We start from the raw sequence: 27,967 nt of genomic DNA on the forward strand, positions 1-27,967 counted from the left end.
AAAATAAGTAAGCTTTGGAGAAAATCTTATCTTCTATTTTACAGAAATTTGTTTTAGATGTTTCAAATATTTGTTTTCAGTTTGCTATTTATCTTATTTTATTTACATTTTTATGTTGAATTTTAAAATATTTACATGTAGTTAAACTTCTTCAATTTTCTTTTACAATTTCCAATATTTTTATTTTACCCACTCCAAGATGTTTTCTTCTTACTATATTACAATATTATGTTTCAAAACTTTGATGCCCATTTCCTGATTTTGATAATACACAGAGCCGTAACTGTTCACAGGACCACACTTCCCCACCTGACTGTAAGATGCCCGAACTCGGGGATTCTACCTTGTTCCCCACCTCAATGCCAACCAACCACAGTGAATGGAACATTTACATGCCCAGCAAATATCCCCAGAAGCTTCTTTTGACAGCCCAGAGCTGAACACCTTGCACAATCAGGCATATAGTCATTTGCTTCTATTTGGGAGTTATAATGGAAATATCAGGAGATTCTCTTATGTAAAAAACAAGAAAAGCTCTCTGTTGAAGAGTAGTTGTCTCCTGTTTTTTTTATGTTCCCTTAGTCAAATATAGGTGCTATGATAAAATAATTATTATATCATAAAAAGTGCAACATCTGCCTCACATTGCCATATTTCAATCTTGAAATTTCTTGCAGATCAGTCTGCATTTTGTGTTAAAGAGAAATCAAAAGATCAAGTACAAGTGACTCATTTAAACTGAAGAGACTGATTTCAAAGAAATGATGCTATAAATTGAGCAAGAAGTAAAGCATCAGGCTACCTATCAGTGAACTGCAACTGATTAAAATATGCCCAGAGTGTGGCTTCTCACGATGAGGGTCAAGCATCGCATCGTGGCAAGAGTTTGCCGAGTGTTTGAGAATGTGACCCGGAATTAAAACCACATTTTCTCAAATAGAAAACGGGCATCCTGCTGCTGTGAAGCAGGGGATGAGGGCCACCACCCATGTACAGATGAGGTGAGGATCTGTTTTTGGAGAGTGGGAGAAGGTGGTGCAGAGGTTAATGATGTTCTTTCTCCCAGGTATAAACTTTGTAAATAAATGGTGCCTAAGGGGTTTTTTTTGTTGTTGTTGTTAAATGTATCTAAGGTTTTCTGCAAGCATAAGTGAGAGGACATTTGGGAAGAAGGAATGATATATTAATTAATCTGGAATGAAGATTAAGAAAACCCAGGAAAGTATAATCCAGTTTGTGCATACCTGGATTGGAAAGTAGTTGTAAGATTTGTTGTAGCATCCCTACTAAATAAAATAAATAAAATCAGTATGTTTCAGTTCAGTTTCTACCTAAATGTGAAGACCCTCCCCTTGGGTTAAAGTGATGTACATGTCAGGTCAAAAGGGGTGTCAAAGTGTTGCATGATGCAGAAGTTAAATCCTAGAGCTTTTAGGAGAACGAAGCAGCATGAGGAGTAAGCGAAGGGGCGGGAGAATGGGCCACCGACAATGAGAGCCCTTGCTTGGATAGCAGCTTGGCCCCTGTCTTGAGCCAGATGGAAACGATGGAGTAGAGAGAGAATGAATGGAGAACGGAGTAGGAGATGAGGTGACGTGTGAGCAGGTGCCTTGGTCATGGGGGAGAGATCCAAATAACCTGCTGGTTTTGCTTTCTCTCCCTCCGGGTCTCATTTTTCTTTTGGACTGATGTGATTACGTGTGGAATGTATTCATATAGAACTGTTGCCATCTCCCAGACACTTGCAATAAGAGACAATACTATTTTAAAGCCCTTTTCTGTATGTATATAAACTCTGAAATCCCTGTGTGAGATATGCCAGTATCCCGATGCCAGTTTAACACACAAAGAGAAGAGTTCAGGGAGGCTACCATGACTTGCTGAAAGTCACTTAGTGATTTATGTCACGATGGGGATTGCAGCCAAAATCTCCAACCCTCCTGCCTTGCGAAGCAAAACATTTGTGGAATATTTGGTCATTATGTAGGTTGTAGGGGTTGCTGCTGTCCCTCAGAAGCCCATTATACCAGCCAGGGTTTTAGACAGCTAAAACCCTGGTCAAGTAGAAAAAGAACTGGCAGGATGATCTAAACAATTTGCCTTTATCTTCTCATATCATGAGAGAGGTGCTGTTGTTCTACCCAAGGAACCTATTTTCCATCACAAATGCTGCTGCTCACAATAAGAAGACTAAAAGCTTTGTTAAACTAAAAAAAAAAATTAGAAGGAAACAATAGCTAACATTTATAGAAGCAGTTGTGGAGAATACATTAAAGTTAATGAGTATTAGGTTACTTAAATTATTTACAAGACTTCAACATTTTAAATATTCGTCTGGATGTAAGCTGGCTCCGGTTCACATTCTGATCAGTCTCCTGGACTATAGGACGGTTGGCCACGTCCCCTGGGTTTAGAGGGAGGTCCTGGAGTGGTTTGGACTCGGGCACATTAAATGGGCTCTGGCCAGACACTGTATATGGGGGTTCCAGACGTGTGTGCTGCTATGCACTGCACCCTCTCCTCCTAGAGGTCACCGATTCTGGACCCTTCTTCACTCATTCTGAGGACTGAAGGTCTCATATCTGCTATAATCTGCTCTAGGTATTTTCCTTGTCTAGAACTCATTGAAGAAGGCAATGGTGAAGTCAAAAGAATGATCCTTTAATGATGGGGCCTTAGGCAATGTTATGCCTGGATGTATAATCCATCTTCCTGCCTAGTAATGAAGCCCCATCTAGGGTCTTCTTGTCCCTTCTTTCTGACTTGCTGTGGAAGGCGTTGTCACAGCTGACACTTCTGTCTGGGTCAGACACATGCAGCCAAGATCACCATTTAAAATCCTTCTGAAGAGTAAGGTGTAAAAGGAAAGGCCATTGGGTGCTACAACCTAATCCCCTGTGACATCTTCTTTCCTTCCTTTTCCTACAGTAATTAATATTCTGAGCTGTGTCTTTAATATGGTCATACATGGTTTTATACTTTTAATATGGTCATACATGGTTTTATACTTTTCAATATGCTTATATATCCATAAACAATATATAGGATTGTTTTTAATTTTGTAAAACTTCATATGGATGCCATAATACTGACATACCATTCTGCAATTTGAGTTTTTGCTTCCCATTATATTCTTGCATGTATTTTGATATTTTATTATTGTAGAGCGATTTTATTTATTTTAACTATGAAGCTACTTCATTTATTTTAATACTTTGAAGCTATAATGCTTCATAGTATTAAACGTATGGTAATTCATACAACCTTTCTCTTATTGAGGCACATATGCAGCATTTTAATTTCATCACTCCACAAATAATATTGCAATAAACATCCCTTTCGCAAACTTGCGTTCTGGTACACATGAGTATTTTTCTAATGTATAAAACTGGAGGTAAAAATTAAATCATAGATCATGTACATCATCAGCTTTACCAGATATTACCTAGCACTCAAAGTAGTTAATCCTTGAAACTCCAACCAATAGTATGAGATTACTGGCTGTTTCCGCTTTATTGTCAACATTTGACATTCACTGACTTTAGAAATTTTGCTGATATAATGTGTTTAAAATGGTTTCTCATTGCTATAATTAAATTTCTCAGATAACTGTTACTGAAGTTGAACATATTTTCATATTTTTGTTGGTTTTTGGATTTTCTATTCTATGGCAACTGTATTTGTGTTTTTTACAATTTTTCCCCACTGCATTGTTTCGCATTTTTAAAATCGATTTGTATGAGCTCTTTATATATTGTGGATATATATTTGGTAGTGGTATGTGCTGAAATCTTCATCTATACTGTAGTTTTTAATTTCTGTGAAGTTTTTGTTTTTAATTTAATGAAATAAAATTTGAATAATTTAATGGTGGCAGATTGTAGCTATTACAAAGGCCACCGCCACCGTATCTCCTGTTCAACATGCTATTCTGAACTGTTGCTACTTCCTCATCTAGGGGTGGAATCTATGTCTCTGGCACCTGAGATTGGGAAGGACTTTGCGACAGTCTTGACAATGGAGTTTGGCAGAAATGGTATTAGATGACTCTGAAAACCAGGTCACAAAAAATTGCCATTTACTTCTGCCAGGTTATCTTGGGATGCTTTCTCTTGGAACCCAGCCATCACACTGTCAAGAAGCACCCGCAGAATATGGGGAGGCTCTCAAGGTGAAGGACCAAGGGCCCTGGCCTGCAGCGGTAGCTGAGCCCCCACTCGACAGCCAGCACCAACTTGCCAGCCACGTGAGTGAGCTGTCTTAAAAGTGAGTTCTTTATTTCCCCCAGCTTTGTGGAGGTATAATTGACAAAGAAAAATTGTGTATACTTAATGTATATAATGTGATATTTAATATATATGCACATTGTGAAATGAGTACCACAATCAAGCTCATTAATTTATCTATTACCCTCAAAGAGATGTCTGCGTTCCCATGTTTACTGTGGCACTATTCATAATAGCCAAGACGTAGGAAAAACCTAAGTGTCAGCTGTAGAGGGATGGATGATGAAAAGGTCATGTAGGCATCTCTCAAAGATATTGCGTATTTGGTTCCAGACCAGCATGACAGAGCGAGTCTCGCAATGAAGCAAGTTGGACAGCCTTGCCTTGTTTTGTAAAATACATGCAACATCTGTGAATTGTAATAAAGGGATATGCAGTAAACCAGGTATGCTCATGGCTGCAATTTATAATAGATATATTCATATACACAGTGGAATATTATTCGATCTTAAGGAAGAATATCCTGCCATGTGCAACAACATGGATGGACCTGAAGGACATTGTGATAAATGAATTAGCCAGACACAGAAAGACCAATGCTGTATGGTCTCACATACATGTGGAACCTTAAAAAGTCAAACTCATTAAAGAGGAGAGTGGAATGGCACTTGCCAGGGACCAGAGGAGGGAAACAAGCAAAGGATTAGAATTTCAGACTACAGTTAATAATACTGTACTGTGCACTTAAATTTTGCTAAGGGAATTGTGTTCTCATTACACACACACACACACACACACACACACACTCAAAGTGGGTCCTTCACCCTCAGACAAGCAGCACCAGATGTGAAGAAGAGGGAAGCTTCCCTACCAAGTTCTGCACAAATTGCAACTCTGTGAGCATAATAAGCCATTAAATGTGGTGGTGAGGGGTTTGTTAAGCAGTTATAAGTAACTGCTACAATCTGATGTATCTATCATATCCTTTACTGTTTATTTGTGTCTGCGAATATTGTTCTTAAAGAAATTTTTCCCTCTATCAAGACGATAAAGGTGCGGATCTATTTTTCCATCTAAAAGTGTTAAAGTTCTGCTACTATCACTTTGGGTTATCTAAGTTTTATGTGCACAGGGTGGGGCAAAAGTAGGTTTACAGTTGTTTGTATGAAAAGTAATACAATAATTAATAAATATTAATTAATTGTGTTTTGTGTGCTCACAGCTGTAAACCTCCTTTTTGCCCCGCCCATCTATATTGTCAAGTGGAGCTCTAATCTTTTCCCATATAAACAGTTTTCCAACACAATTTATTGGCAAGTTTATCTATAGATTTTAAAGCTACCTCCTTTCCTGTTTACATTTTCATAGATTTGTGAGTCTATTTCTAAATTTCTTCTAGTTTTTCTCTTTTGTTTTTTTGCCCATTCCTATGCCAATATCACATTGTCTCATTTGCTGTAGTCTTTACATCTGTCAGAACATAATTTCCTGTTTGGTCTTTTTACTCACAAATGTCACAACAATTTCAGGCCTTTTGTTCTTCGGCATTAATTTTAATATTAGCTTGTCAAGTTCTATAAAATACTTCGTTTATAGTATTTATAGATTGATTTGGATAGAACTGCATCTGACTATGCCTCTTATAATTTTATTTTATTATAAGTGGCAAAAGAATGGACACATCAATGAGCAGAATTTAAAAATGTTTACATTCTAATCATTGCTGGTCGAAAAGATTGCATTTGTCATTCTGCTTAGGTATGCTTTACATGCAATAAGATACACCCATTTTAGGGGTGTGGTTTGTTGAGTTCTAGCCCATGTATACATGCCCGAAACACACACATCTGTGAGCATATCACCCTCGCCCATGCCTTTGTCTAAACGATTCTTCCCCAACAAACGCAGCACTGTTCTGCTGTCCCCACACAGTGTAGAATCTGAAGGACGGGCCACACGTCATGGGACCCTGTACATCCTCACTTGCCCGAGTGTAACATCTTCTTGGCTGTGAAGAGGGCCCAAGGGATTTATTCCCTTGGAGAAATTCCCCTTGTTTATGGGTACCCACAGAGAAAAGTCCATGCCAAATACATGTGTAAAAATTTTACATAGCAGAACTGATCTGTCACAACCAGGAAATTCTACGGAGAAAAGCCTCATGATCAGGATCGCAACATCGACATTTTCCCCGACAGCCATCCCATGGGGGAACAATGAGGCTTTGGAGTCTGTACCCCTGTGTCGCAGGGGCGCACTGTATACTCCGAGAGCTTTGCTCCTGCGTGAATCATTCACGACAGAACTTGAAAACTCAAACTAAGAGCTATATTCTTAAGATCTTTGAATGAATTTCATACTTGCCTGTCATCTCTGATGTGAAGGTGATACCCATCATCAGTAAGAATTTTATAAGTAAGAAGTGGTCTTTCATTGGTTTTCTAGTGGCACAGTTTCTGAATTTCTCGTTTGAATTAGTTAGAAGTGGCAATGAAGAGCATGAAGGATGCGTATCACTTCCAGGCCCAGAGGTGGGGAGGGTGCGGGGGAGTCACCAGAGCCATCACGCAAGTGGGCTATTGGGGGAGCTGTGCACCCTCCTGGGCTAAGGCAGAGAAAGGAGGCGTAGAGTTTGGAGGTAACTGTATATCTGTGAAACCATCACCACCGTCTGCACTGATCTCCATATTCACCAATGTGTATACATTAAATACGCACAGCTTTTTGCATGTCAACTGAACCCCAATAAAGTGGTTGAAAAACATAAAAATGAAGACATAGGGAAGTTTTACTGAAGGGATTGAGGATGTCAGGGACTTTGAGAATAATGAGCCACAAGTTCCAGAGGACCAGGGGCAGGTGCGGACGTTCAGAAGGAGTGGAAGGCGGGGTCTGGTTACAGGATTTAAAGAGCCCTGGAGACGTAAGGGATGGTCTGTCCAAGTGTGGCTGTTTGCCCAGCTGCTCAGGCCGAGCAAATATCGTGGGTTGTAACTTTAACACAGATGTCAAATCTCACTTCTGATCACTTTGATCGTTACCACTACTCCGAGCTGCTTTCCCCCCTCTTAGCCGGACTTCCAACTGGTATTCTTCTTCCACGCTGCTTCCCTTCTTTCCCACACAGCAGCCAGAGTAGTTATTTAAAGAAACATAGTCCGATCATGCCATTCTCTTGCTCAAAAGCTTGAGGGGCCCTCATCATGTTTAGGACAAATCCCTACCAAGACTTAGACTTCTGACTCTGGCCCATGACACTTCCCTGGTCTCATTTCCTACCATTCGATTCATTTTACACTGCTGGCCACATACCAGGTGCCAAGCATGCTCTTGTCGGAGGCCTGTCCCATAACTATTTCCTCTACTGGAATTCTCTTCCTCCAGACATTCTTGGGGCTCACTCCCTCATTTCATTACATCTGTTCAAATGCCATCTTAGAGACCATCCAGGACCATCTTGACTAAAACAGCATAAAATTTTTAATTATCTCTGAGGCATGGGATTTCAGGAGATACCGATTTCATTACAGATGCCAGTATTTTTGGATTTATTAAAATAAAGAACATTCACTGTTTTTATAATAAAAGAGAAATTCTCATTGAGGTATAATTGACAAATTGACAAATATATTGTCTATTTTTAAAGTATATAACATGACAGTTTAATATATGCATACATTGTGAAATGATTATTACAATCAAGTTAACACATCCATCACCTCAGTGGGTACCTCAATGTTTTTCCCTGTGGTAAGAATGTGTAAGGTCTACATTCTCAGAAAACGTCAAGTAAACAGTGCACTGTATGCTACAGTATTAAGGAAAATTCCTTCTGCTTGGAGCAACCTCAGTCTTTGTTCTTAAGGCCTTTGCTGCCTCAGTGAGGCCCAAGCACATTGTGAAGGGTGGTCTCATGAGTAAATTCCCGAAAGTATACTACTTACCAATTTATCAGTTAATTATTTACCTGTTATTTAGTTATTTACTTATTAAGTCACTGGTTTTCTTATTCAAAGCCTGTATCTAAACAACACCTTTACAGAAACATCCAGACTGCTGTTTGACTGAACAGATGGGCCCCAAACCATCGCGTGCCATCACGGAATTGCTACACTGCCTTGTGTATGGAGATGAACCCGGCCTTTCTTAGGTATAGAGATTGTTCTTTGGAGGTGAGGTGCAGTATAAGACAGCGGTTCAGACCACCAGCTCTGGAGTCAGATTCCTGGGTTTAAATCTTAACCTCCACATATACTGGTTTCCTAAACCTTGACAATGTACTTCATCTGTTTGTGCATTAGTGTCTGAATCTGTAAAATGTGAATATAAGATTACCCGTCTGATAAGACTATTAGGAGTATTAAATGAATTAATGTAGATAGAGGGCCTAAAGCAGTGTCATGTGGTTATGAACGTGATTATTATTATTAGATGGTTTTCAGGACAGGGCCCAGGGGCCCGGGAAATAGGCAAAGACAAGGCGGGGGAGTAGAGTCTGACCTGAGCCAGGGGCAGACCTCAGCAACGGGTCAGGGGCTGAGGAGAGACAAGGTCAGCAAAGGTGTGTGATGAGGGATATCTTGTAGACTTTAGGAGTACTCAGGTTTCGAGTTTCCTTTGTCAGTAGTGTAATTTCTTATGACACCCGCCAGTGTTCCGGAAAGTTGGTTAGGAACTGTAATTTGGTGTCAGTCATGGTTTGCCATTGCCTTGGGGACTAGCAGCCTCTGCGTGTTCACACTCCCCAGGAAGGGAGGGGGGAGAGAAGGTAGGGGCTCCAGTGCTTTTATTCGACTAATGAAGGACAGAATGACTGCAGAGTAGGAGCGCTCGGGGACATCTCAGTGACGCATGTGCCACTGCTACCATTTAGTATCTGTGCACCGGCCGTGCCTGCCGCTCGTCCTCTGTCTGCCAGGCTGGCCCGTCCCTCTCTGCCTCTTGGCTTTTGTGTGTTAGGAAACAGTGCCTTTGGATGTTTTGGGGGGTAATTTTTACTTTGCTTAAAACACAGGAATAATAAGGAAAGTAAACAGAGAAAATGAGAGGCTCGTCATTATGATCTTACAGCTCTGGTCAGGCTCAAGTTGGTAGAGAGAGGTGGTTCTGAAAAGTGGTCAAATGACTTTGGGCACCTAGTGATGAGGCCTTGGAGCAAAACTGGTGAGAGCTGAAGGCTTCCCTTCATTTTCCACCCCATCCTGAACACCTGGATCCCAGGCTCAGCCTAAGGACTGGACAAGGTCAATTTGAGATTGGTCAGACTTGAGCCCCTCGCAAACAGCTGCAAACAGCCGCAACAGCTACAACCAGCTGCAAACAGATGCAATCAGCTACTGCAAGCCAAGCCACTGGTGGCCTGCAAGGACATTAGCATTTATCACGTTTCAGTAAAAATGATGTGGCCCAGTTAAATTAGATTTCCTTTCATTTGCAATAGACTTAAAATCCTATTTAGCTATAATCCAACCATTGTAAAATTGGTTACAAGGATCCTAATTTTCTGAGATATTGAAGCCTCGCCATTCTATCAGAGCATCTTGATTTTATCCATTTTCATCCATCGTTAAATTTCTCATGGCTGAGAATGCCAGAGGCGACCTACCTTTCCAATCCGCTGCTGCATTCAGCAGTAACTGGATTGAGATCAGAAACATTTATTTTATTCGATGCCTTAGCTGCCCTTTTCCACTATTTTAAACACTACCGAGGGTCAGACTGAAAATCCTTCTCTGATTCTAAATGTAATCAAGCAGGAAATGATTTTATTTTATTTTAAACTAATATCAAGCCTAAGGAGAAAGCATCATTTCATACAATGGGACTGAATGGCCCATTCTGCCATTGCTGAAAATTTACAGTGTGTGTATCTTACCACAAAACCCATGCTTGAGTTGTGTTTCACACTTAAAATTCTCCAGGCCTTCTCTCTACTAAAATTGATGTGTCTTTCATCTGGGAGATGGCTTGGGCTTTGTCACCTTTAGGAACTTGATCTCTCTCCTTCATGTAAATTCCTGCTGTTCTGAGGGTCTGTGCTTCTGGTACAGTCCGTTTGTCCATAGTATGACATCCTTAGCTGCTTCTGTGTGAGTCTTGCTTCCCCATACAAATAGAGTGCTTGGTGAGGGCTGAGGCTATGGCCCAGATGACTCCATCCGCTGCATTTAGTTCCCAGAGAACATTGGCTGATGGGTGGATTCCAACAAGAGAAAGCCTTGTTTGTACACGGTCTTGTACATTTCTGGATTCCTGACATTAGGATCCTTAACATGATGGTTGGATGGCAGCTATTTGCTGCGTCCTGCACTCTAGTTCCCTCTAGACCCAGTGCCTTCCAGGGATATGTCGGTGGGCTCAGCAGCTCCAGGTGTGAGGAACTGGGTGGTCTGGGAAATGGGGTGGCATTCATTGGGAGAAGTTGTGTCTCAGAGTTCATGCTGAGCTCCTTGGTTCATTCCCCAGGCACCACAGCTGCCTTCTCTGCAGGGCAGATATTGACTCGACCATGACAACGCGCTGTGCTCCTCCCCGCCCTGCCTGTGTGGTAGACACTTAGAGCTTTCCCCTGGAGCCATCTGCAAAAGGATGGGCTTGGAGTATGTGTAGGGAACGTGAGTCACTCTGATTCAGAGCAGGAGATGGGGCAGAAGACGTCGTTTGCCATCCTGACCCTGGTGTTCAGTGTTCTCAGGTGAGCTGGAGAGCTGGCACACACCAAAGTGCGGTGCTGCCCCAGTTACTCAACAACGAGGCGAGGCTGACTGAGTGCATGCATTGAGTCCTGCTAGAGGCACTTGAGTTTTTGGTGCAGGGACGTGTCCAATATGACCCCCGAATTCGAGCTGCTGAACCCTCTGCCTGGAGGGATTGAACCTGAGCCCAGTGCTCAGAATTTTCTGTGTCCAGGCTACATCTCTTCTGGGTCCCAAACCTCAAAGAAGAGGAAACGTGTGAGGCCTGTAGTACAGTAAGGAGAGGGATGCGTAGGGGGATCAGAGACAATAGGATTCTATCTATTTGTTATTACTGAACCTAATGAGCTTCCCATCAGCCAAGAATGTACGTACAAAACTGGACATGCTCTTTCCTGGAGGGAGAGAAAGTGAGGGGCTTCCTTCACATGTTCCACAGCAGTATGGCAAGATGCGAGCTGTGCTCGGCAGGATGTGGGAGCCGTGTGAGCCCCCGGCAGGGCCACTTCACCAGCCAAGGCTTCTCAGAGTCTGAAAAGCAGAAGGCATGAAAAAACTGACAAAATGCCCTTCTTTTCTCAGACCGATGAAGAAGAATACCAGCCAGAGTGCCGACAGAAAGAACTGTTCATTGTTCCAGAAAGTTTGGGTCAAGTATTTGTGCCTCTTTTGTTTGGTTTGGTTTTCCAAAGTCAAATACCTATGATGTTGACATTGTGAAGAAGGAATTTCCTGGGGCTTTGTCTGGCCTCCGTCACATATTATCACAGAAACTACACTGAAGCAGGAGTTAGGAGTCTAGGTGGCCCCTGATGTCTTTCTTAATGACGTGGGTGCTGTGGTTGCAGCCCTTTGGCAAGGAGACGACCTCATACAGGCCCCACTGATCCTTTCCTTCCTCTCACATGTGTCTGTCCCACTGGATGACACACAGGATATGGAATAAGTGAGGAGGAGACGGCTTTGACCTGGCTTAGGGTCTGGCTCACCTTTCTGTTCTCCTGGCCTACCGTGAACCTCCTGGGTCCTTCTCAGGAGACTTGTCGTCTCACCGTCCATCAACAGCCAGCCCCATTCTCCCATGCTGGCTAAAAGCATGACGTCAGTAGGGCTAAGTAGGGTTCACATCGGAGCTTTATCACTCTGCTGGCCCTGGCAGTTGTGTCCTAGAGGAACTCTGGGATTCTGACGGTGGCAGATGTGGGGCCTCCTTCTGAGTAACCTAACAGGACTCAAAAGGAGGCCCTCAGAGAGTTGGGGCTCTATCTGGTCTAGCCATCCAGCCCCCTTTCTTCTGTGCCCCTTACTTTTATAGGTGTCTGCTCCCCAAGGTCTTAGGGGCAGAGGCAACCTGGCTTGCGACTCTGGTATAGCTGGGGAGAGGGGCAGCATACTTCCTCTTCAATGGCAGTATGACTGAGGCAACTCCTACTGTAGTAGCCTTGCGGCCAGAGGCACTGGTACTAATCAGCAGGGGCGCGAGCAGCCCACTTCCTCCTAGCCCGCCATTGAACACACCTGCTGGGACAGAGTTGGGTGAAACCATCTTGAACCACTTAGGATAAGGGAGCTCCCAGTCAGACCCAAGGGAGACTCTCTCCCCTTCCCATCCAGGCTTTTCTCCCTTGACTTCTTACCCCCAAGCTTTACCGTGTGGCTCACAGGTGCTGCTCTGAAGGCAGGCTATCCGAGGCGAGCCACCAGAGACAAGCTGTCAGAGATAAGGTGAGATTTGAAGTCACAGGCCAGGAACCCCCGTGTCTGTTCTCTGATGGACACAGAAAGCTCAGTCTGTGCAAAGCTCTCCCCTAATTTATATGGAAGGCCTTTTACAGTTTCCCTGTTGGTAACAAGTGGTAGAACTGAGACCCTCGACCTGGAATAGCCACTTGGATGTTGTTTGACATGAGAGCCGGGGTCCAGCCCCATGGCCTCTCTCATTCATCTTTAACTCCCACCACCTGTCAGCCTTGTGCTATACAGCCCTTAGAAAGTGACCTAGCTTCTGAACCTCATCTGCAAAGTGGGGTGATCAGTGCTGGTGTCATGGGGTTTTCAGAAGTGTGTCAAAGAAGAATATTTCGCATGGTGCCGGGCACATAGTGTGTCCTTCTGAAAATGGCAGTTATTAATCTCAGGCTTTGATCACGAACGCTGGGTGGCCACAGCTGCTCCTGAGGGCCGGGACGCCATAGCCTCTGAGGATAGCGGTGGGGAGTCAATGGGGAGGTCTGGCCTCCTGACATTCGACCCTATTGCTCTGCTCTCTCTGGTTGTCAGACTTGTTACAGGGATGATTTGCCTTCGTCCAGTGCCAAGGCTGCCTGGGATTCCGGTTTGTGTTCTACCGGGGCCTGGAACAAAGCCAGGGAGACACAATGAAGGATGTTTCCCTTTGTGTCTACAGCTGCTTCTTGGTTACAATGGTCCATTGTTGTGCTGGGTCACAGTGGAAGGCCGCATAACTGATAGGCCAGTTGATTCTGTGTCATGTCTTGGGTCTCAGAAGCCCTGCTCAGTCAGGGGTATCTGAAGACTTGGGGAGTTGTCTCAAATACTATATTAGTTATTAATGACTGGCAGATGGGTTATTGATCTTAACTCTTTTCTACTTCCCTATAATAGGATGATACCTTCATGAGCTTTGCCATGTGACTTTGGTATACCTCCTATTAGAGTAGGAGTATATGGAACATTGATATTGAACGTGGCTTTAAGCAATGAGGCATTATTGTATGTGAAATGAACAGAGGCTTTGAATGTGCTTGGGTTGTTCAGCTTGGCTTCTTACATTTGTTCTCTGCCATAGAATAACATGCTCCGAATACCTTCAGGTCCATGAAGAATAATGAGACATATGGACCACACCTGAACTTGATTCTTGGTGTAGAACCAAGCCTAGTGGAACTTGGTTGAGATCAGCTGAACCTCAGCCTACCCACAGACCCATGAGGGAGAAAAGCCAGTGAGATTTGGGGATTGTTTGTTATGCCTCATTGTTTTGGAGCAGTGGCTGACTAACACACTGACTGACACATGGATCCTCTGGTAAGGCAAGAATCAGGAGGAGAATCTGATGGCTACAGACAGGCTGACGAAAACCCACTGGAGAGGGACTCGGGCGTCGTTGAACTCAAATGCTCAAGTCTCCTCTTCCGTGCAGGAGGCTGTGGGGAGCACAAGTAGGGCATGGTTCATCCCTTTCTGCTCCTGATTCCCAGCCTGGTGCCCTGCTCAGAGCAGGGCACTGATACATGCATGTGAGATCTTATTGGAGTGAATTAAAACATAGCCAACTTAAGAAGGGTTTATTCCTGAAATCAGGGCTTTCTGTAGGAGCATCCAAAATGCAAATCAGAGAAGAGGCTGTGAGAGGGGCAGGCTGACCGCAAGAAAAATTTTAGAAATGCCCTGAGCCTTTGAACAATGCCGGTAGCTTTGGTTTCTGAGGGTTGCTAGAGAACACACTTAGAACCATCATCACCTTCTCTGTCAGGCAGTCCAGGCTGTTACAGCAGAATATCATGAACAGTGTAGCATGAACAACAGGAATTTATTTTTCTTAGCTCTGGAGGCTGAGGAAAGTAAGAGAACAGGGTGTGAGCCTGGCTGGGTTCTGGAGAGGGCCCTCTTACTGGCTTGCCGACGGCCACCTTCTTGGTATTCTCACATGGCTAAGAGCAGAGAGAGAGAGAGGAGAAAGCTCTGTCCTGTCTCTTCTTATCAGGGCGCTAATGCATTATGGGGGCTCCACCGTCATTGCCCAGTTATCTCCCATAGGCCTCGCCTGCAGACAGGCTCACGCTGGAGATTGGGGTTTCAACATTAGAATCTGGAGGGGCCTTTTCTAAAAGGGAAGATTTCCCTTTTAGAAAAACTCTTGGCTATGTAATTAAATGCCTTCCTCCCCACTTTTCTGTGCTCTTTCCCTATTCCCCTCTCCCCCCTCCCCGCAAAAAAAAAAAAAAAAAAAGTCAGGCCCCACGGTGATGTTTCATCCCAGCGAAGTCTGGCTAGCAGTCAGCCAATCCCTACTAACCTGATTTCATAAAGACATGAGAGATAATCCTTCTCAAAGATATTCGTGTTTCTAAAGGGAATTCTAGGAGCTTCAAAAGACTTCTCTAGGCAGAGAAATGAATTGCCAATGGTAGAATATCAAAAACTATATTAGGTTGTCAGTCTTTGGGGATGGAAAGTTCTGTATGCCCGCCCCTCCACCATAATCCCTCCATGCAGGTTCCTAAAATCCTCCTGTATTAGGATGAGACCTGCTCATCTGCTTCTGTGACTCCTTGTCCTGCATTTGGAACAAAGCACAGAGGCTGGCAATGAACATGCAAGCTGGTTCTATTTAAAATCACTGGGGTGGGGGGGCTTCGGGACACGCACTTTTCGTAGTGACTGGTTGTGCTGACAGCTGCCATTGACACCCGGAAGGTGAGAAGATGCTCTGGGACTTCTGCAGGAGGTGGGGCTCCGGGGACTGCTTCGGGCCACCTCCCGTTACGCAGCCAGCCCTGACACCTAGACAGATGTCACCCCAACCTCTTCCTCTGGCCAGCCCCTCGGAGGGATTGGACTCTTAGGTCATTGTTTCCAGGTAAAGGATGACTGGAGTTAATAAAGGGTCAGCATTTTAAAGCAACCATGTTACTCTCTGATAGTGGAGACAAGTAGCAGAAGAGTGGGAAGGAACGTATGGTGGGAGGAGCCTGAGGTTTGGGGTCTGAGGGCTGTGGCCTCAGTGTTCTCATCTGAGAGTTGCAGGAAATAAACACTTGTTCCACAGGGTTGTTGGGAGGATCAAGTGAGATGTAGTCTGTGAAAGCCCTTTGAGGGACAGAATTCAGTATTCTCTCTTTATAACAGCTGTTAACAGTGGTTATAGAGGTTAACATATTGCATCAAGGCTGATGGTGTTTACTTCAACTTTCTCTTGCCAGGTGTAGTGTCAGGAGGCAAAGTCATGGCCAAGCAGGAATGTTCTGGTACCAGACAACCTGGGCTCCAATCCCAGCTTTACACCTACCTTCTCTCTACGGTGGTTGTCACATTTAAGTGAGGTTTACCTAAACCAAATACCTGCATTCTAACCCCCAAAATGTATTTAAATAGTGCATGGTGGACAGCAATCTTTCAAGGGATGCAAGCTATTTTCTTAACTTCTCATTTTGAAATAGCCACGGATTTGCAGGAAATTGCAAAGAGGTGCGTAGGGAGATCTCAGGTCCTCTGCATCCAGCTTTTGCCCAGATGGACAGCTTGTATAATGACTGTTCAGTAACAATACCAGGAAATTGACGTCAGTACAATCTACAGAGCTGGTTCAGATTCCTCCAGTTTCACATACACCTGTGTGTGTGTGTGTGCGTGCGTGTGTATCTACTTCATGTAAACCATGAAGCATCACTTCATATAAACCTTGCCATAGTCAAGACAGAGTTTTACAGTCACCAAAAAGCTTCCTCTTGCTACCCCATTATTGACATTCCAGACAACTATTTTTAATTTTCATTGAAGTAGTGAGGAAAGAGAGTTCTCAGTAGAATAACATTTTTATAGCAAGAAATGCCTGACATTGGACTTGTGAAATTATAAGCTCCTTGTCCTTGGACGGATTCAAATAGAAGCTGTATCTTCTTTATAAGGGATTCTTTAGATAATAATACGAGAGAGAGAGAGAGAGAGAGAGAGAGAGAGAGAGAGAAGGGATGGGGTGAATTGAACTCTGAGTCCCATCTCTAAGCTTTTCGGATTATACAGAAAGGAACCTAACAGAGGTGAGGTTTCAAGTGGACGTTGAGGAGCAAGAGGGCACAGGAGAAGAGGGGAAAACATACCAGGGGAGCCAAAAGGAGGGCTTCTTTTGTTCTGACTCTTCTCCGTTCCCTGACCCTGGGTGACAAAGGTACACCTCTGGGGTGGAAGATTAGCTTTCTCCAAAAAGAAAAAGCTGCCTGAGTTATATGGAGCCCAAGCCCTAGGCTTCTTTGTCTCAATTCTGGGCCAACGAGTTAATGGCTAGGCTGTCCAGTAGCCAACTTATCTGCCAAATAGTCAACCCTTCAAGAGAGGAGGAGTCCCAGGCAGTCAGGCTTCTCGCTCTTCTGGGCTACCATGCCACTCACAGTCCACCCCTCTTGATCAGTCTGTGTGGAGTGGCCCCATGACTGGTTTTTCTTTACAACCCAGACTCCTTTTGAAAAGGATATATCAGCAGACCCAGGGGGTCGGCTTCCAGCATCCTTTGTGACACTGTTCTTTCCCAAGAATGCATTCATTCTTCTTTTTTCAGGGGAGCTCAGCAGGTAATTTAAAAGACTAACAAACTTTGGCATAGATCACTTTTAGAGCCAGAGAGCTGGCTGGCATATTAATGAAGCCATCTAGTGATAGACTTGCTTCCTGATGCAGGAACATATCAAAGAGGTTAGGTCCATGAGCGTTGCTCTGCAGAGCCCCATCTCTATTATCTAGCTCTTAATTACTTCATTAAAATTCAACAGAGAAGCTGCCCAAATCCAGTAGCGTGCCCACGGCTTGCTGGGTGATTTCCCTGCCTCTGGCCATACGTAATTTTTAGCTCTTTAGGTCTCCAGAGATGGGAGGCCAGATCTGAGGCAGACAGTTCCTCTGCTGCTGGCTGTTAACAGGAAGAGCGGGGGCAGCTGCCTGCCTTTCTCACAGCGGGGTTTCGGCTCCCCTCCCCCCCAGGCACGGGGACCCCTGCTTATCCTGTGTCCTTGGGGAAGGAACTGCCCTACAAACGTGTTTTCCAGATCACAGAGGTCTCCTTGGTTGGCAGCACACACTTTCTGGAACTTTTTGGAAGAGATAGAGTCCTGCCTGCCCTTCCTCCTTAAAACAGCAGTTGGGACACCATTTCAGCTTGGGCGGCTCATTGTGGGAAGTGGGCACACAGAGCAGGCTTTGTGGGAAGACACCTAGGCTCCATACCTAGCTTTGAGTGGCCTCCTTGAGTTCAGTTTTACTATCTATAGAGTGAAGCTGTTAATTGGTTTGGCCCCTCTTTAGGTCTCAATTCTCTTGGTCTGTAGGAGTGGCCATTATCTCCTAGGGCTGTAATCTAGGGGCACCTTTTGGCTGGTAACTGTACCAGTCAGCTTCTATCCAAAACTGCCCTTGTGGGCTCTCACTTCTACATGCTGTTCCTTTTAGGGATATCCCTCATCACCACCCTCTTTAACTAACCCTGGAATCAGGAACACGGCCCATTTTTAAACATAATTTTCAGTCCATATGGAATGACACAAGGTGGTCCTACTTCTTCTTTAGTGCCCAGTGAGTGCTGTTTTTAGGAGCTGTTTTAGGTCCAGAGGCTCTTTTAACATCTCTGGGTTTCCATCTACGTTCCCAGTGGAGTGGGTTGTTCAGCATCACATCAACTTCGCAGAAGATGACGTACCTAAGTGGGGTCCATCCCTTAGTGGGGCAACATGTGCTCATCAGTGAACGTTGTAGATGTTTCTCCTGCTTTTTCTTGTGCTGCTTCTGCTTCCCTGTGTTTATTTTGCTTTTTTTCTAACCACTGAATCTGTCAAAGGTCCTTCAGGGAAGAACAGGGAGTTCAGGATCTCCTGGGTTGTGGCCACTGGAGTCTCCAAGAGTTGTACGATGGAGATCCGTTGTAACAAAAAACTCTGCCAAGGGCTCGCACCAGGAGGGCTGGGGCAGAGATGGCAGGCTGAGCCCACAGACAGGAGGTCAGTGGGGAGCACAAGCTTTTGAAAAAGAATGATGAAGAAGAGCCCATGCTGAAGTTGGAACCCATCAGGCACATAACCTAGATGGACATCTGACAGATGGTGGAAAAAAGCAAGTATGCACCTTCTTCTGAGTATTTCTAAGGTAAGGAGAACCTTTGACAGGTCCTGGTCCCTCATCCCTTCTGTCTCCCCAGCGAGAGAAGAATCTGGAACCATTTCCTGGCCCATCCCTTGGTTCCTGGGGGAATTTCTAAATCCAGGAGGTGTAGGCAGTATTTGAGGACTTACTATTTGGCAGGTGTTTAGCTCCAGAGCCAAATGTCACTTTTGGCCCCAGGAAAATACTAGATAGAGAGAGTGACTAGCATTGGATAGTATGGCATTACTCAGAGAACTTAAATTCTTTTTCTTTGTTTGGTAGTTAAGAATTTTGGGAAAAGGATGCTCTTTTTATAGTGCTCTTTCTCCTGAATTTATTCATCACTCTAAATGGTTATAACTCTCAATTTTATTGAATTCCTCAGATTTCTTTTTAAAAAGTAATTTTCCTTGTTTCTCTATTTGGCTCAGTGTCTTTCTGTCTCCTTGGTGGTAGGGCCTCATATGCCATTTGGTAAAGGGTGACCTCTCCATACTGGCCTTAAGGACATGGGGTATCGAATTGCTGTGCGAGACCCCTACTATTTTAGTTATAATAGTGCCACATTGAAGGGCCCGGAGTTGGTCTGAGAAGGGCTTGGGCAGGTCCTGTCACCTTGGTAAGCCTTGGTTGGTGTCCCTGTGTATTAAACAGGCATTACGTGGAAACGCTATGTACCTAGTCTGCTTTAAAGACCTGCTATGAGTATCAAATGGATGTAATCTGTGAAAGAGTCTTGAAAACTGTAAAAGTTTGGAGGTGCTGCAAGGGTAAATTTTATGTCAGCTTGAGTGGGCCACAAGGATGCCAGATCAAACAGTATTTCTGGGTGCGTCTGTGGGAGTGTTTCTGGAGGAGACTAGCATTTGAATTGGTGGACTCAGAAAGCAGACCACTCCCCACATTGCGGATGGTCATCATCCAATCCACTGAAGGCCTAAGTAGAAAAGAAATCAGGGAGGAAACCTCATCCCCCTTCCTGTATGGCTGCATGAACTGGGAGGTCGGTCCTCTCCTGCCCTCAGACTGGGACTGACACCAATGGTTCCCTCTGGCCTTCAGATTCAGATTCAATGGCACCACCAGCTGTCCCGGGTTCCCAGCTTGCAGATAGCAGACTGAGGGACTTCTCAGCCTCCACAACCACACAAGGCAATTCCTCATAATCTCTCTCTCTTTCTGTCTCATCTCTCAAGAGGATATACGTATAATAGATAGATATTACTGCTTCTTTCTCTTTGGAGAACCCTAACACAGGTGAGTACATAATGCTTGACCCTTTCTAGGGCTTCTTGGAAGAGCAGTTACTCCCGAGAGGCAGAGCGGGCAGAAGCAGAAGCTCATAACTGGTTCTTCTAAGTATAAAATATTTTGGGGGTTGCTCAGGTTTATAGCTGGTTCTCATATACTTAATTCAGTGAATATTTTTTAGCTCCCTGTGGAATACCAACTGTATGCCAAGCCCTTATGCTAGGCAAAGGCAGGGTGATGTGGCATAGAGATAAGTCACGTGGGAGTTCTGACCTGCGGGGTCACACCCTGGCTCTGTTGGGGCCTCTCTCGGTTCACTTGGCCTTCACGTTTGACAAAGCTTCATGTCTTCAGCCCAGGTCCTATAAAAGCAGTGCCTGTGGCAGGAATTAAAGTAGGTACAGTTTATCTGGGAGGTGCAGACCCAAGGGGATGAGCATGGAGGCAGACAAAGTCGTGAATCTGTGCAATGCTCTGTGCCCGGTGTTCATAATAAGCACTGTGGGGACATTACATCCTCAACAGGTGTGTGTCCTGGGTACGCTGGATTTTTTGGCAGGTTTGCAAGGAAAAAACACACTTTGAAGCAATTCACACTGAGGAGAAAACAGGCTATTTCTCTGTCCAGTTTCCTTGCATTGCTGTTTCTCATTGGCCAAGGTTACACCCACAGTGAGTTGACTCAATTGCACTTGTAGGTTGTGTCATCTGGTCCGAAGTGCATGTTCAGAAAGCCAGATTCCATGTCCCATGATGTTATACTTCGTATGAGTGTAGAAGTGAGGGGACAACTTGGCACAGGTGTGGTCAAGCCAAGAGAAAGAAAGGGACAGTTTAGGGTTTCTGAGAAGCCATACAGGTGTTACCGAACAAGAGGAGGTCCAAGGGAGGGGCAGTACAATATTTGGCCCACATAGGGATGCCCAAAACTGCTATACAACAGGAGCCCCTCCCGAAAACAAAATACTAAAATCTACTGGGCCCTTCTGTCCGCCGCCAATTAGAAACACATCTCTTAATGCCAGAGATTTGTGAAAAGGAAACAAAATGTTTCTTTAATGCTGCTATTCAGGCCTAATGCCACCACTAAAATATCAAAGTCCTTTAGGGTAAACACCTACACCCACACAGCGCTCCCTTCTCCCACTGTCCCAACTCCGGGTACCGTAAATCAGGAAAAGAGCACACGTCTGTGTTGCAGGTCGCTGGCACCGTCAGCTGTGTCACTGTGCAGGATCTCGAGTTAATCCAAAGTACTGTGGTACCCTCTCATGGTCCACTGGCAAGAGTCCTTTGTACCCAGTTCCAATCAAAGTCTCTCTTGCTTTTCAGGCCCCACGGCCAAAGGGGGCACCCTAAAGCCGCGTGGGCCTCTTCTACCAAAGCTGCAGGAGTCCGCACTCCACCAAAAGCATGTGGCTTTCTTCTTCACCTGGCTGCAGGGATCTCCATTCTGGCAAAGCTGCGTGGTTTTTCCCTTTCACCTGGGAAAGAGGGGGTCTGCACCCTGCCAAAACCACGTGGCTCCCTCTTTCACCTCACCAAGAGGGGGTCCTCACTCTGCTGAAACCGCGTGGCTCTCTCTCCATCTGGCCAAGCGGGGACCCTTCATGTCCTGGAGCCAGTCTTTTCCAAGCTCCCACACAGCGGCACCCCCCCTCAGGGGCACAGCCCCTCATTACCTCCTGAGTCCAAGCCCTTCTCACTCAGGAGTGCAGACCTTAGTTATATCCTCCTGAGTCCCCGCTAGTTCCATCTTGAGTACCCAAGCTACTCCCTTCTCTCTCAGGAGTGCAGACCTTAGTTCCCATCTTGAGTCCCTCCCACAACCTTCTCCCTGGCTCCAAACTTGGCCACAGCTATTTAACATATCTATGAAACCAGTTAAAGGTTATAGATATGTTAAATAATCATTCCAGAGGTTAGCTGCAAAACTGTTGCTATGCAAAACAGCTCTCAATGGCCTGGCTCCATTCATCCCTTCCCCCTGGGGGGGGGGCGGTAAGGACATCTTATATGTCTCTCCAATATTTCTATACACTTTGAATTCTGGACACCTTTCTAAATCTTTTTTTTTGGGGGGGGGCCCCTGGCTGCACCCTGTATCACAGGCTCTGGGTCCTATACTGACCCTCTCCTCCTCAAGGTTAGGAGAACTTAGAATCCAATTTAGCGAGGGCTAGATATGGTCTGACTTCTAAATTCCTTCCTGTATCCCCATCTACTGGAAATGACTGCAGCCTGGTGATAGGCCCCAAGGCTCAAAATCCTCATTCAGGGAATGAACAGTCACAGAATGGCTTCCGTTGCCCCACCCCAGCCTCCCTGAGGCCCTAAACCAGCCTTATTCTCTCCACAGTCCCTTACAGGGGCTAGATCCCTGTTAAGAAACACTATGGACTTTTGGAGTTAAAAAAAGTCTATAGAGAGACTTCAGAAACTAACTGGGAAGGTTGTAAGGAAATGCGGGCCAGTTATAGAACATGCAATACCATGCATATCATATGAAGCCTACGGAGGTTTCCAAAGCCAGGGTGAGCCCCAAATTACGGTTCCCTGGTGCAGAGCCAGCAAAGGTCACAGCGTAACACATTAGGGCTCGATCCTGTGGCACTTGTAAAAATAGAGCCCCCTCCTTACCATGCAGTGAGGGTATTAATGTCTGTAGCTGAAGTTCAGTTTAACAGAAAGAGGAGGAAATAGAACCATGTCTTCAATCCCAGTGGTCACAACAGAACACCACCTTGGCCCTCTCTGGAAATTGTCTCCCAGCCAGGTTCCAGATGTCTGACAATGCACCTGTGCTTTTCTTCCCGTGAAAACTGCTGGAGCTGGGTAGCTGGAGGGACAGCAATTACCCTCCGCAGATGAGGAACCCGAGGTACTGGGAGGTCTCGGCTCTCTCACAGGCACAGAGCAAGTCGGGGCACGAGGCAATTTGCAGCTAGTAACTCCCAACTTTTACATGTCGGGAGCAGAGGACCGCGTTTACATGTAGTGTCTGCAGAAGAAGGAAGGGGATTACCACGTATCCCTACTGTTTGGTAGGCCCTTCATGAAGCACCTGACAGACATCTTCTCACTCAAGTTGACAGTGAATCTGATAGGTCGATACTCTCTTCATTAATTAGGAAACTGAGGCTCAGAGAGGTAAAGACATTTTTCCAAATAAACCACATAGCTCTTCAGAGACCTGGGGCTGACGGAGGCCAGATGCTCTGACTGGTGCAGACTGGCTCTCCCCTTGACCTGCAGGCATCTGTCTTCTCGGTTAGACTGGGATGCCCACGAGATCAGGAGCTGGGTGGGTCCTTTCTCCCCCCTGCCCCCCAGGTCCCAGCTCAGGGCAAAGCTTTCCAGACAGCCAGAGTAGTGAGGAGGTGGGAACCCGCCAGGAAATTTCTGGGGAGTTGGGAAGACCTAGCCTACCATTCTTTGAAACCGGTCTAGAATTTAACCAGAACTTCTCTTTACCGTAGACTTGGCTTAGTGTCAGTCTCTGGGCTGATGGGAAGAACTCAGTGAAGGCGTCCAGTTAAATGAGAACAGGAGCTTGACGGCAGAGGCATTGGAAAGTCAGACAAGGGGTCCTGGCTGATGGGCTACAGAATGACAGATGGACAGGAGGAAGGATTTTTCCGTTGTTAAGGTGGACTCAGAGTAGGCACTCAGTAACTGCTCCTGTGCCCATGCAACTTCTTCCCTGGATCCTCACTCTTGGTCAGCACTGGGTACCAGCCTAGGCTGGGGCTCAGCAACACGGCAGGCCCCTGGCCCAGTGGCGGTGGGGACCTCCGCCACATGAAGCATTCCAGCAGATGTCGCCTGAGCCCTGAGCAGGTAGGTATCCTGTGTGGGGCCTGGTGCCAGGTGCTCCCTCCGGAGGGCAGAGAGGCGCAAAGGTGGAGGCTAAGCCTAGAGCTATGCGTCATGCATGGGCCTTGGGCTCAACCTTACCTATGACTGAGGGAGGCATTGACGAGAGGGCACATGTGAAAACACCACACAGAGAGAGTGCACCGTCCCTCCCTGCTGCCTCCGTTCTCCGGTCCCTCTCAGCAGCCATGGCAGGATGAAGGCATTCTGCTGTTGCCAAGGCAGTGATGGCGAACTCATGTGGACATTATCTGAGGCAGTGATAGCCATATGACTGTGACCCTGGCCTGGACTTACAAACGGGAACTTGGGTTCAGCTGTGGTCTGCGATCGTTGCTACAATCTATATCATGCTCAAAAAGGAGCTCATTAGTGCCTGGGGAAATCTTCCTCGCTGGCTCTTCTAACACCGAGCAGTTTTCATTGTATTCGATCGCCCTTCTCAAGGACCTCAATTTCATCTAACCATTTTCTTATCTTCTAACTACTCCGAGGCTGTATGTGCTCATGTAGCCTGCCCCTAGTGGGTAGGAAATGGTTACCTACACGGTTCTGAGCGGGGGAGTAGATTGATGTTTAATGGCAGTATGCGGGAGGTGTCATAGCCTCCATATTTGTGCACAATGGAGAATCTATTTTCAGCTCACACCCCATCTGCACGTTACTTTTCTAGGCAAAAAGAGCAGAATTTCCCCACCCACTTCCCATTACCACAGTGTGGCCAGAACACAGAGGGGAGAGCGAAAGATTTGGATCAGAGCGGTTGCCTCTTAAATTTCAGTGTGCTTACCACCTCCCTTACCTGGGAGGTGTGTCGAAATGCAGGGGCACGGGCAGCATCCTCAGGGATTCTGACTTAGGAGATCTGAAGTAAGGACGAGGCACCTGCAGTCTGAACAACCTCCTCAGGCCATTTCCGTTCGTGGACCTTGCTTGTAGAACCACTGGGTTAGGTAGCTGGGTTGGAATCACGTGACTGCAGGAGCCACAGGCAGACAGAGGCCTTTCCTGAGCAAGAGTTCATTAATAGCTGGCGGATGTGAACTTCTTCAACCAGACCCTCCATAAAGCCTTACCGTTCCAGCGGCCATGCGCCCTTTTTGGTCTGGGTCCATGGTTGTTGATCAGTTAATACCTGTTAATTACTTTTAGTGCCTCTTCTCTCCCTCAAAAGAGTGCCTGGGTTCAGACAATAAATTATATGGTCCCCCTACTTTAAAGTGAACTTTGAGCAAGTTTTGTAAAGGGAGGAGGTGTTTCTTCCTGGCAGCACAAGCTCCCAAGATGAGTTAATCATTTCCGACCAGTGTCCTTGGACTTGGAGGGGAGGGGGCGTGAGCACATCATGTATGCTGAGCTTTCCCCTCCAGGGTCCCCAGCTAAGGGATCACCCAGGACAGTTAAGAAGCTCCTGATCTCGACACGGTTTCTGAGGCATAAATGATTCAAAAAGGCCAAAGGTGTATTTTCAGAAGCATCGACAATCTTACCACATTGCGGCTGACTCTCAGTAAGTTCAGATCTGTTTACACCTAACTTACCACTTATGGCGGCAGCAGCCAACCTTCACTTCTTCTAATCTCGACCTTCTTCCCTCTCGTTCAACATTCAGATTTTGTTTCTGCAGACACAGAATTGCCTTCTACATTTGAGGACGTCATTTAAAGCCAAGAAACTCCAATAAGAAAGCGTTCATCAGCGGTAAAGTTTGTTTGAGGATTACCCACTGCGAACAAAGCCAGGCTCCCCTTTTAAACTGAAGCATGCTATTTTGGGAATGTGACCCCTTTCATGAATAAATGACATGGTGACATTTACAGATAAAGCAGGATTTAACTGCTATGAAAGGAGGTGACAAATGTCAGGATGTCAATAATGATCCGTGAACATAATGGTTTCTTGCCTGAGCGCTGAGCAGATACATAATGTGACTGCTGCCTGCCAGCGCTCTGCTGAGAATGAGGCCCGCAGTCTGGGAACAGTGGAGAGGGCTCCCAAGCGCGAGAGCGCGCGGGAGGGCTGGTGGGTGTAGGGGGCGGGGTCTCAATGCGATCAGGCTAGTAAATGAGGCTCTTAATCCCGTCGTTATTGCGCTCATGCTGGCGTTCCAGGGAGGACCAATTGTTCTATCATTTGTGGTGAAACGTCCTCAGAGGAAGATTCCGATGTTGTGAAAATAGCTTTCTCATTATGCCCTCGTTTCTTAAAGAGCCATGGGTTTAGAGAAAAATGTCAGGAAAACGTCTGGCTGTCACTAGGGTGATGAGGCCAACCGAGGCCATGGGTGGTGCCTGACCCTGTGGTGCAAGCGTAGAAGTCACGCGAAAGTCACCTGCCCCCACTGGCATGGGGCTGAACGGCTGTCTCAGCAGCAGGTGACCAAAGTCCCTGAGCGTGGTGGCCAGGATGCAGATCACTCGGCTGGAGTGGCCCCACTCTGTGGAGTTTACTCTGCAGGCCTGCTTTCCCACCTGGGGTTCAGGGCGCTGGCCTCCGTGGTCCTGCCCCGGCCCCTTTGAAGCTCTTCTCCCTTTCTTTCACCCGCCTTCTAGCTCCTCCCTGAAAACTAGGTGCCCTCAGGCAGTGGTAAATGTTTAACAAGCAACTCTTGGAAAACAAGCTCCAGTTTGTTTGCAGTTTTCTGAGGTGTCAATACTGTCCCTTCCCCCAGCCGATTTTAAATGACTTTTCGACCCGAAGTCACCGAACACGGAGTCCGTTGGTCCAGCCAGCTTCATTCAACTGTGCACGGTGGTCTTTGGGCCCCTCTGCTCTTCCACACACACTCCCCACCTCAGCCACTGCTCTTCCCCCAGATGGAGCTGTGGATTTCCTGCAAAGAACCTGGAGTGTGTCTTTGCAGCCTGAGTCTCTCCCTAGGTCCAGCCCCAATTAGCTCCTCCAGAAGACAGTTTCCTCTGTGTCCACCTTTGCAATTGTCCTGCCTGATCCTGTCTCTGTCTCTCACCTCCCAGAGCAAGCGCAGGCCTGACCCATCCTCCTGCCCAGTGCCTCCTGGGCCTGGCTCCTGTCTCCAGATCCACGATGGCACTCCTACCCGACGCCTGGGTCTGGGCAATGTCCTCTTTTATCACAGTATGTGAAATCTCATGAGTGTTCAGCCCTTGTCCCCATTTAACAGTAAAAACAAGAAAACAGAGGCTCTGAGGTGTTGGCTGACTGGCCAGAGGCCCTGCAGGTTTCTGGATTCCCAGTGCCACTGCCTTTCCCCGGATAGCCCCCGACTTTCTGTGACTCCTGCAGGCCAAGACCCGGCTGAAATCCTCAGCTCCTGTACTCCGGGGCCCCTCCCCTTGCTCCCCAGGGACTCCCCGGCCTTCCTCTGAGTTGCGGTGCCAGGGCCTCTCCAGGGTGGGGGGAGCAGAGGTTGCTGGCGGTTGTCTTCCTGGAGCCCCTAGTAGCACCCGGTGGCATGTTTTGCTCAGCTCCCCTTCAGCCTCTTGGCAGATGTGTGATTTTTCTCGACAAACACCATGGTCTTGTCCCCTGTGGCTGCCAGCAAAGCCGTGAACTTTAAGAACGAGAGCAGTTCAGGAGGCAGCGTTGTCCCAACCAGCGCCGATAGGCCACCAGCCGCCATTGGCATTGTGGATCAAGAGGAGTTCTCTCCACTTGCGGAGGGCTTTCTAAGACAGACAGAGGGATGACCTTCCGCATCTGTGTGCCCGTGGCGGGTCAGGATTCCACCCTGAATCACGTGTGTGAACGGCAAGGTGCTTGGTCCCACTGAAGGGCGGAGCCAGAGGCCTCCTGGGCTGGGTCCGGGCAGCTGGATCTGGGTGACTCAGTTCATTGAGAGGAGGCAGTTTCATTGGCTGGAAGCATTGAGGATGGTTTTCTGGGGAGGCAGGGTGTGAGCAGAGCTTGGAAAGACAGTTGGGATTTGGTGTGAAAGATGGAGTCAGGTGGGATAGCTGGCGGAGGACAGCTGCCGGAAAGGGAGGTTCAGAGGAGGGAAGAGTGGCTCTTTCTGATCCGCCTGCTGCCTTCCTTGCTGCCGCGATGAGAGCTCAGCCCATGACAGCTGGT

The 27,967-nt window shown here is 46.4% G+C and overlaps 1 protein-coding gene and 1 long non-coding RNA gene across 10 annotated transcripts in view; one reads left to right on the top strand and one right to left on the bottom strand.

Moving 5' to 3' along the window:
* TDRD15 (tudor domain containing 15) overlaps nucleotides 1-27,967 on the top strand; it is a 395,033-nt gene that overhangs the window by 113,444 nt on the left and 253,622 nt on the right. For 4 of the 9 annotated variants that reach the window (XR_008391970.1, XM_053666892.1, XM_053666895.1 and 1 more), the window contains exons 1-3: nucleotides 25,261-25,427; nucleotides 25,530-25,618; nucleotides 26,893-27,013. Coding sequence is in view for 5 of the 9 variants with exons in the window: in XM_053666892.1 (XP_053522867.1) it covers nucleotides 26,963-27,013 (51 nt within the window). In the remaining 4 variants the exon portion in view is untranslated. Of the gene's footprint in view, nucleotides 1-677; nucleotides 1,002-4,091; nucleotides 4,267-25,260; nucleotides 25,428-25,529; nucleotides 25,619-26,892; nucleotides 27,014-27,437; nucleotides 27,652-27,967 lie in introns of those variants that run through there. The other 5 variants (XM_053666891.1, XM_053666890.1, XR_005083421.2 and 2 more) reach the window with 4 other exon arrangements.
* Nucleotides 21,086-25,137, bottom strand: LOC128627688 (uncharacterized). Its single transcript, XR_008391974.1, has 3 exons — nucleotides 24,720-25,137; nucleotides 23,516-23,643; nucleotides 21,086-23,042 (listed from the first exon to the last, which is right to left on the bottom strand). It is a non-coding gene; the product is annotated as an uncharacterized LOC128627688 (long non-coding RNA).

This window comes from Artibeus jamaicensis, unplaced genomic scaffold (assembly GCF_021234435.1).
Source record: "Artibeus jamaicensis isolate MK-2021 breed Jamaican fruit bat unplaced genomic scaffold, CSHL_Jam_final contig_465, whole genome shotgun sequence".
NCBI lineage: Eukaryota > Metazoa > Chordata > Mammalia > Chiroptera > Phyllostomidae > Artibeus > Artibeus jamaicensis.